The 8,798-nt window shown below is 47.8% G+C and overlaps 3 protein-coding genes across 3 annotated transcripts; 1 reads left to right on the top strand and 2 right to left on the bottom strand.

Moving 5' to 3' along the window:
• Window positions 1-1,128: 1,128 nt before the first annotated feature.
• CONPUDRAFT_83887 (uncharacterized protein) lies at window positions 1,129-3,121 on the top strand. Its single transcript, XM_007773343.1, has 12 exons — window positions 1,129-1,237; window positions 1,300-1,332; window positions 1,381-1,400; window positions 1,462-1,476; window positions 1,526-1,564; window positions 1,629-1,657; window positions 1,715-1,728; window positions 1,779-1,807; window positions 1,866-1,929; window positions 2,018-2,411; window positions 2,494-2,542; window positions 2,632-3,121. The coding sequence occupies exons 1-12, from the start codon at window positions 1,156-1,158 to the stop codon at window positions 3,010-3,012; spliced, it is 1,149 nt and encodes a 382-aa protein (XP_007771533.1). The 5' UTR covers window positions 1,129-1,155; the 3' UTR covers window positions 3,013-3,121.
• A 1,410-nt stretch (window positions 3,122-4,531) lies between these two features.
• On the bottom strand, window positions 4,532-5,202 carry CONPUDRAFT_75172 (uncharacterized protein; the record flags this gene model as incomplete). Its single annotated transcript, XM_007772983.1, has 6 exons — window positions 4,532-4,629; window positions 4,744-4,782; window positions 4,843-4,912; window positions 4,941-4,960; window positions 5,023-5,058; window positions 5,118-5,202. The coding sequence occupies 6 exons, from the start codon at window positions 5,200-5,202 to the stop codon at window positions 4,532-4,534; spliced, it is 348 nt and encodes a 115-aa protein (XP_007771173.1).
• Window positions 5,203-6,232: 1,030 nt separating this feature from the next.
• On the bottom strand, window positions 6,233-6,642 carry CONPUDRAFT_156496 (uncharacterized protein; the record flags this gene model as incomplete). The annotated part of the gene is made up of 2 exons (XM_007773344.1): window positions 6,233-6,518; window positions 6,569-6,642. 2 exons carry the CDS (start codon window positions 6,640-6,642, stop codon window positions 6,233-6,235), a joined length of 360 nt encoding a protein of 119 aa, XP_007771534.1.
• Window positions 6,643-8,798: the final 2,156 nt, after the last annotated feature.

The following is an 8,798-nucleotide window of genomic DNA, read 5'->3' on the forward strand; positions in this document are numbered from 1 at the left end:
CGCGGACTCCGGCACAACCAGTCTTCACCGAGAGCTACGTGTTCAAGCAAGCTGCGTGTTCAAGGGATTGTTCGTTATCCTTGGAGCGATATTATGATGAAGGACCAAAGGGAGTCATCCAAGCTCGTGGAGGTATAGCCAGAACGTCGTGAGTGCGTGTCGGGGTCGTGTAGGGCGACGTGAACGCGACGGGGGCACTGCATTTGCGGGAAATAGACGCCGTCGGGCGCTTTTCGTCGGCCCGGCTGTTCTGCCTCAGCGCTCAGCCCCCGCAGCTGCCGCATCCTCGCGCCTAGTGGCTTTTGTACCCTCGACCAACAACCTTTTGACAGCAATGTGGACGAGATACTCAAAAGTCATTACCCCACGTCAGATACTATGCCTACGACAGCAGCCACGAGGATGACTGCGCATTGTGTCACTCTCCGACATACATTCAAATCCAAGGTCTCCAACGAGCATGTGCACACAAAGTCAAACCACCAATCATCTCCTCGTGCTCACATGCCCCACACCCTCTTCCTGGGTCATCATCCCCCGGTTCTCGGTACCGTGTGTCTGCTGCCAGGGGTCAGGCCGCTTCCCCTTCACCATGAAAAGGTTCGAGGAACGACTTGTCAAGCCCAGATGCACTATGAATACGGCTTGCCGCTTTCCGTCTACTTCGCAACGCCTCGCACAACGGAAAGATGCAGATCGGAGCTGTTGGTTGAGGGGTAGCCAGCGTCTCACAACAGGGGAACCCACTACATCGCCTGACATCTCACGATCAAGGTGTCTATCAGCCTTAGCCTCGCCCATGACACGACATCATCATATCAGGTCACACACTGCCCAGTTATGGTCTACGGTCAAGCTGATCACCCTCCGATGCTTCCTCAACAGGAAGGCTGTTCGAAGATACATTCTAAATGAAGTATCGCTGGACTTATTCCGTCCCCAGGCCCCGCATCTTCGTCGGAGCACATGCAGTTCTGATGCGCTGTAGCGTGTACTCTCAGACGTCTCTGCCTCTATTTGGCCCCTCATTCATATATGGCGACATTATTGTCTCCGACTCGGACTACATATGTAAATCCCTTATCGCTCATGAACTGTTCGTGTTCTCCGCTCACCTACCGTTGCTAGCAACGTTTGGGTTCTCGCGGTTTTAGGATGGACTCGGCCCAAGTGCAAGGCGTTTTGGAAGCGTTGTTTGGCACTATCAGTATATTGCAGGCCAGCAAGTTCAGCCAAGGTATTTCCCTGATTTGCATACAGTAATTTGACTGAAGTTGACCTCGCGTCGTCTTGGGGTAGTTGCCGCTGCCGTCCTTGCTATCTATGATCATGGTGAGTTCGTCCTAGATTATGTCGTCTCGCCATTTAATCGTCTTTCAGCTCTCACTCTAGACGAGGAGGTAGGCTAGTATATGCTGGGTTTTGTCAGTGTGTTCTGAACGTGCGGAACATCACTCATAGATTCGCTTGGTCTGGGTAAGCTACTCAACGCGATCAGGATACGACGTATGCTAGCCTGTCTTAGAACAAACCATTCTCTTTGGTGTCTCTACTATACTACATAGTTCGTCCGATCATCTTTCCGACCTGTGCGACCTGTGCGTGGCTCATGCAAGGACATGGAACAGAACCGATATGTCGGTGATATACTCGTCATGTATGTTCCTCTGTTCCTCCCACCGGTCTCTTGAAATCGGGCTAAAGTGTGTACCAGACTGGATGCCATTCGTACGAAGTTAGTGGTTTTCCGGAGAGAACCTAACTCACTTTATATGTAGTCTATGTCAACACATTCTTTTCGGTGGACGTACGTCTCCTTTCTCCGCATTAACCTATTCGAGGGGTTCTTATCGTCCCCTCACCAGCTATGCCGCGATTTCCTGCAAATATCAATTTGGGGTCCCTTCATAACAGTCTGGGCAACACAGCGTACGCATCATGTCATTTCTCCTTCTTCTCACCCATTGAAAGCTAACTCTATGCTCGCCCATCTCACATACCACTGTCAAACGCACAGTGATCATGCAACTCCGGCTCTACGCCATGTTCGGCAAATCTAAAAAGCTCCTCGCATTCATCCTGCCCCTCCTGATCGCCGAGATTGGCGGAATAGTGGCCGTGCTCATCCTCTACGTCCGCACGATGGCATATACCAACTCGCCCCTGCCGCCCGAAATCTCTCTGCTGTTACCAACCCTGAATCTACGTATGTGCGCGGCGACGAGCGACGAGCGCCTGCTCACGGCGGTGTATGTGCCCCTGTTCGGGTACGAGGCGGTGATGTTCATGCTTGCGCTCGTTGCGCTAGTACGCAAGTACGGTGCGGGGCGGAGGCAGGGCTTCGAGCGGGGCGCGAGGCTGAACGCGACGGTGAACTTGCTGATGCAGTCGAGCATCGCTTACTTCTTCGTGTGAGTTTCCAGTTCCTGCTCTAGATCTTCGGGCGGCGATGGGTGTGAGCGCTGACACGGCTTCGGTGATGTGCACACACAGGTACTTCGTCGCGTGCGCGGTGGCTGTGGGGATGTACCTGGGTCTTCCTGTGAGCGGCGAACTCTTCATCTTCCCCTTGTTTTATCCCGCGCTCATTGTGAAATGACAACGCTTCTCCTCCCCTCGCTCTATTCTTAGTTCACGTACGCGGAAGTCCTCAACTCCTTCCTGACTGTTGCCTCCATCATCCTCGGCAGCCGCCTCGTGCTTAGCTTCCGTGCCTACAACTACCGTCCGCAAACGCTCGACTCGTTCCCTGCCTCTGATCTCCCACCACCGTCTGCTACTTATGGATCTCGCCGCCCGCCGTCGCACAACCAGTGGGCATCTTCCCCTGCAGGGGTCGCGCGCAAGGGCAGCGATCCGTATGCGTCCACTTTCTCGCCTGCGACTTCGAAGAGTACGATGCCGTACTGGAATTCGTGGGATGCAGGGGAACATGGGAATGGGTCGTATCTGGAGCTAGACGACGTCGTGTCGCCGGTGTCGGAGAACTCTCAGTTGGGCGTCGCAGTGTAACATTCCACGTGTTTGAGAAAGCATACTTCGGAGAGTTGGCTGTTTCTTTGCATAATTACCGTGAGTATGTATGCAATTTGTTGTATCATTTATATATACTATCACAAACCCGCGTGTGGAACATGCAAGATAGCTGTCCGTCTGCTGGGAATGATGTCTAGGCTTTGTGTAGATGCAACGGAGCTAGCGAAGAAAGCTTATATACAGGTAGGAGGGTAATATAAGAGCGGTGTGTCAAGATCATTCTGAACTACATCGCCTCCGGACTACTGAGAACAATCTTAGGAATAGGGTAAACAACCGCTTGTGCATAACTGCTCCATGACTCTGTGATATCTGTTCTTTAGCACAGTGCCAACCATATAGACATACCCTCAACATGAGGCTTCAAATCTGCGCTCGCAAAGCTAGGTCACGGACACGGCAGGGGCCGCCGCGGCAAAGATCATGGTTTCTACTTGAGTCTCTTCGCCAGTTGTTCTGCCATTCTCCTGGTATTCTCCATCGATGTTAATGCAGCGGCGGTCGTAGTGGGCACGTGTTTGGAGTACGATGCGTGGCGTCCAGACATTGGTCTGAAGTGAAGCGAATAGGAGCATGAAACCGTTGAACAAAGCACTTCCGCGTGTGCTCATCCCAAAGGGCCACTTTGGGGAAATCACCAAGAGATCGAGGATATTAGATCCGAGCGTCCTAAGGTGTGAATTTAAACCGTGTCGCTTTGCTGAGGTAAATCACATACAAAATAAAATACAGTATGTTGTCCCTGTATATGACTTCTCGAACACCACCCCAAGAAAGGTTATGATGGGACATCTTTCTAGCCTCTTGGATGTGTCTAAAAGAGAAAAACAGTACCACAGCTACCAAAATCGTCTCGAACACCATGGCTACACTGATGTCGGCATACATGTCTCCCACGGCGGAGGAAGCAAATTCACAGACATAGTAGTAGCCGTCATGGTTTCGTAGCCACCTAAGAACGTAGATTACAGAGCGGAAGAAATTCGCAGCATAACGCCTACCTGAGGAATTTCCAGGGCCAGTAGCAAGAAATTGACACACAACCAAGACCACAGCTTCAATCGCGTATAAGACTTTGATAGTCAATTTCAACTTGGCGAGTGGTCCACATATGGCGCACACACGCTGGACCATTATTCCTGGGTGTTTTCGACGTTAGTTCTTCAGATGGGCACTTTTCAACTGTGTATAATAAGATCTACGAGTGATTCCTACCTTGCATAAGGATGAGATTAATCAATCCACCAAGTCATTCCCATATGTACCCAAGACCACTGCCTGAATAAAGGGATCAGTCGGCTGAAGCAACAGGTAATTATTATGACCAAAAACTATTCATGGTTTACCACATAAAAGTGGCCATTTAATATCAGGCAAGAAGGCTTTCTGTGAGAGAAAATGTACATACGCCTAGAAGAATAGTGTCTGAGCTAAGCAAAGCCGATGTTTCAAAGTGGCACTAAGTCAGCTCACTGGGAGGTTCATATGGGAATTACTATATCCCGAAACTGTATTTGTCGGTGAGGTCCATATCGGAAGAGAAATTAGCTTTCTCACTGGCTTCAAGTCTAAGCGGGTTATCAGAACAATGGGCTTGAGCGCAAATGTAGTTCTTACATTACCGTCACAAGAGATAGATATCGACACTGCTCCGAGCTGATGTCAATATCCGGCGTCAATAGGAGCCAAAATGCAAGCAACACTTACAGCTAAATACAGAAAGCTTGTTAGCCCCAGCTTTTTGAACTACGGAGAAAGTATTCAGAACACTAGTGATCTGGGGTGTCGAATGTGTATCCTACGCACCCAAATGAGTTGAACCTTCGGAATCATGCACCAGTGCCAGACGCATTTCACTCCAGTAAGTCCCTGTAGTCTATAGTACTGATGATCTTCAGCTTTACCTCGGCGGGGATATTCAGTACTGCGAATAAGGGTCACCAAATCGTTGCTTTACGTGTGCAATTCAAAACAGCCCAGACTTACACCAGTCATAGAACGTTGCTGTGATTGAGACGGCTCCTTAAGACCAATTGTTAATCACAGCTAAATCTACATGCATGCATGTTGGGCGAGCTTACCAGTGAAGTAGCTCATTAAGAGCTGGTCAAGTACGTCTTCCTCGAGCTGTAATGTAGCAGATTGTAAGGTAGAATTTGAAGACATGATGAGGGCGGCTCTATGTGAGGGAAGGGAGGCAAAGAAGACATTGGCTAAACCGGGGACAACTTATATGTGAATGGAATCAGAACGCGCCTCTTCACGAATAGAAGAAAGTTTGATCATATTGTTATAGATGCAAGTCCACATCGCCTCACATTGATTCTCTTGATTGGATTAGTCGAGACCTATGGCATATGAGTAGGTATAACTAATGATACATTCAACGAGAAGAACGAACAGGATCCATTAACAGAGATAGTACGACCTCGGTCCCAAGTTGGACAGTAGGCTGGCCTGAGCTGAACGTGAACGTTTGAGCAGCAGATCCTCCCACGGTGCGGAGCAAAATCTAAATCTATAGAGTTACCGTGGAATGCTGCGACTCAAGTGGAACTTCTACTAAAGTACTAAGTAGCTGGGACTTGAAATCGATCTATCGGAGACCCTAGAATCGCCAACACCAATTTTACAGCATTGATCAATGTAATTGCATGCTGTTTATACCAAGCGGTCACGCCCACTCGGAAGAAGGATCCTCAGCGTATACACGAGCCTGGGCCCCGGCGTCAATGGCGGATGTTTGCGGAGCCCCGCGTTTCAAGTAAGTCAGCACAGAGCTGAGTTGTATGCTACTATATGGTATGCCCAATAACTCTGGAGAGTCGTTTGCCTGTTTTTTGTCAATACTAGTATCGCTGCTTTGTGAGTATGCATTGCCTCGTAGTATACCTGGTGTCCGCATCACCAATAGTTTGTGGGATAGCTGTTCGCCTTTAGCCTTTTATGTATTTCTGAGCATAGTAGCAAAAGCTTGTATCCAGAAGGATCAGAGCACTATTGGCACAGAAACATGTATAATCGCGTAAACGCACAGGAAAATGGAAAAAAAAAACTGAGTTCATGAAAAAAAAATCACTTGTACATAGATCCAATGCTTCATAAATCTAACATAACGAACAACCAGCTGGGAAGTGTCGACCGTATCAACACACATATATATCTTGTCGGCATATTGTCATATTTCCAGGCAAAATCAGGGGATGGAAGTGGCTGGTGCGGCGGCGGCAAAGACCATGGTCCCCACCCCTGTTTCGTCATTGATTGTTGCACCACGCTCCTGGTATTGGCCATCGACGTTAACGCAGAAGCGATCATAATGATCCCGAGTTTGAAGCACGATGCGGGGTGTCCAGACGTATTTCTGCAATGAAGAAAGAAGGAGCATGGAGGCGTTAAACCAAGTTGCCCCGCGAGGGCTCATTCCAAAGGGCCACTCCGGAAGAACTAGAAGTAGGTCAAAGAGGTTGGAGCAGAGTGATCTAGAGCATGACTTTAGCCATCATCGCTTTCGCTAAGGGGTATTACTTACAGCAGAAAATATAGGATGTTATCCCTGTATATGACTGCCCGAATGTCGCCCCAAGGAAGATTGTAATAGGACATTTTTCTGTGCTCTTGGATATGAACAAAAGAGAAGTATAATACAGTGGCCAACAAAATGGTTTCAAACGCGCTGATTGCACTGCTGTAGAAAATAGCAGCTGACAAGTTAGAGAAATAAAATTCGCAAACAAAATAGTAGCCGTTAAAAGTCTCAAAGCCACCTACAAGCATGTAAATAAATTACGTGGTGAAATCAAGCCGCAACACGGCGCTTACCGGAAGAATTTCCAGGCCCAACTACAAGAAACTGAGTCACAAGAAGAGACACAGCTTCGATCGCGTATAAAACTTTGATGGTCAGTTTCAATATCGGACTCGGTCCACAGATAGCGCAAACGCGCTGAACCATTATTCCTGGATATTTCAGGGACAACGAATTTACATAAGCACTTCCTATCCACGTACGATCAGGTCGCACAAAAGACAGCACATACCTTGCATAAAGACCGTATAAATTAATCCAGAAAGCCACTGCCATGTGTACCCAAGACCAGAACCTGAAATGAGATAAGTTGGCCGAAATATGAATATCATTATCATGACTGACAGCTATGGCATTTCATCAAATGATTACGGCGAGTTAATTATAGGCCTGACGCGTGGATTAAGAAAGATGTACTTACGACTGCAAAAGCAAGTGTCTGAGCTGGCCGAGCAGCTGTTATTCAGAACTTTGACTCACCGTGAAGTTCATATGTGAGTTGTTATATCCCAAAACTACGTATTGTCAGGGTGAGTATCTAGAAGGAGGTGTACTTATAACTTCCTCACTTGCTTGAAGTCTAGTCGAAATTTTAATACAATGAAATTTATGGCTTTGGACTTGATTGCATGTCTTACGTGGCGCTCGGAAGAGACAGATACCGGCACTACTCCCAGCTGCTGTCAGTTTCCCATGTCAATGGAAACGCACTGCGATTGGACTTTACAATAATATATAAAAGAGATGTTAATCCCAACTTTCTGAGCTGCACGGTAAGAGCGTTCAGAAGACTGGGGAGCTGTGCCATTTGCATGATACGTACCCAAATGAGCTGAACCTTCCGGAACCGGTCATTAATTGAGTAAGCCCTTTAAATTGTATGACAACAAGCCACGCCGTCGCGTAAACGCTCCGGCTCCAACGGCGAACAGGTTTAGGTCCAGGATGAAGTCACGTGGCTTAGGTTTAGGTGCACGAATTAATACACACCGCTTAGTGTAAGTCACACGGTGACGCGCACCATAAGTTCTACGCAGAGGTACAGTTCACTAAGTAACGCGTAACTACATCAAATTTAATGACCTGATTGTGATGTAACAGTGAGTTTAGACCAGGAGATTGAGATTGATACTGCGACATACCTGGCAGCAAGCAAAGTCCTCAGGATAAGAGGTTCCAGTTCGATTACATTACACTTGAGCAAACCGGCACTGATAGTAACTTGTTCGCCCATATGGCAAAAGGAATCCTTCGAGATGTCTAACGAACACTCGATAGATACAGATTCATACTGGTCTTCAAAATCTCCGGTACAGATAATGGTACCGGCGGTGAATGATTTTCCGTCTCTTGTGACAAAGAGGCCAAACACATTAGATGAAGGCACAAAGCGACCTGGCGTGCGATGGCTATGAGGTCGAAGATACTGAACAGAGAAATGGTACATGAAAGCGCCCATGCGGTTCGAAAGATCGGTCCCTCCTGTGACATGAAAATGAATGCAGTATTGTCCTTGGTTATGGAAACGCATGTAGGGAGTAGCTCTCGACCAGACCATTAGAATCTTGAAGTCATTCTCTAAATCGTCTGTAGAGGTTGAGACACGCTACATCCATATTAACATCAGCTCAAATCATGAAGCAACAACTCACGTCGCACAGCATCGTTTTTTGAAGACAGACAATGACGCGTTGCATAGCGAGTAAGTCGTCTCCTACATAGTCGAAACACTTTGAAGTATATCGAGCCATAGAAAAATCGAGCGGAAGTTCATTGGCAGACTCTTGCTCTCGTAAAGAGAACAGTCTAGGAAATACTGTTAAAGCAGAGTTGAGTCACAGGTGGAAAAAACAATTGCTCAGTCTATACGTACGACGTTGACCGGCAGGCGTAAATAGCAAATCTGAAGTAAGTGTTGCTACGGACATTGAAGCTACGCAGAGACAACCGCTCT

Source organism: Coniophora puteana (genome assembly GCF_000271625.1).
Source record: "Coniophora puteana RWD-64-598 SS2 unplaced genomic scaffold CONPUscaffold_10, whole genome shotgun sequence".
Taxonomy (NCBI): domain Eukaryota; kingdom Fungi; phylum Basidiomycota; class Agaricomycetes; order Boletales; family Coniophoraceae; genus Coniophora; species Coniophora puteana.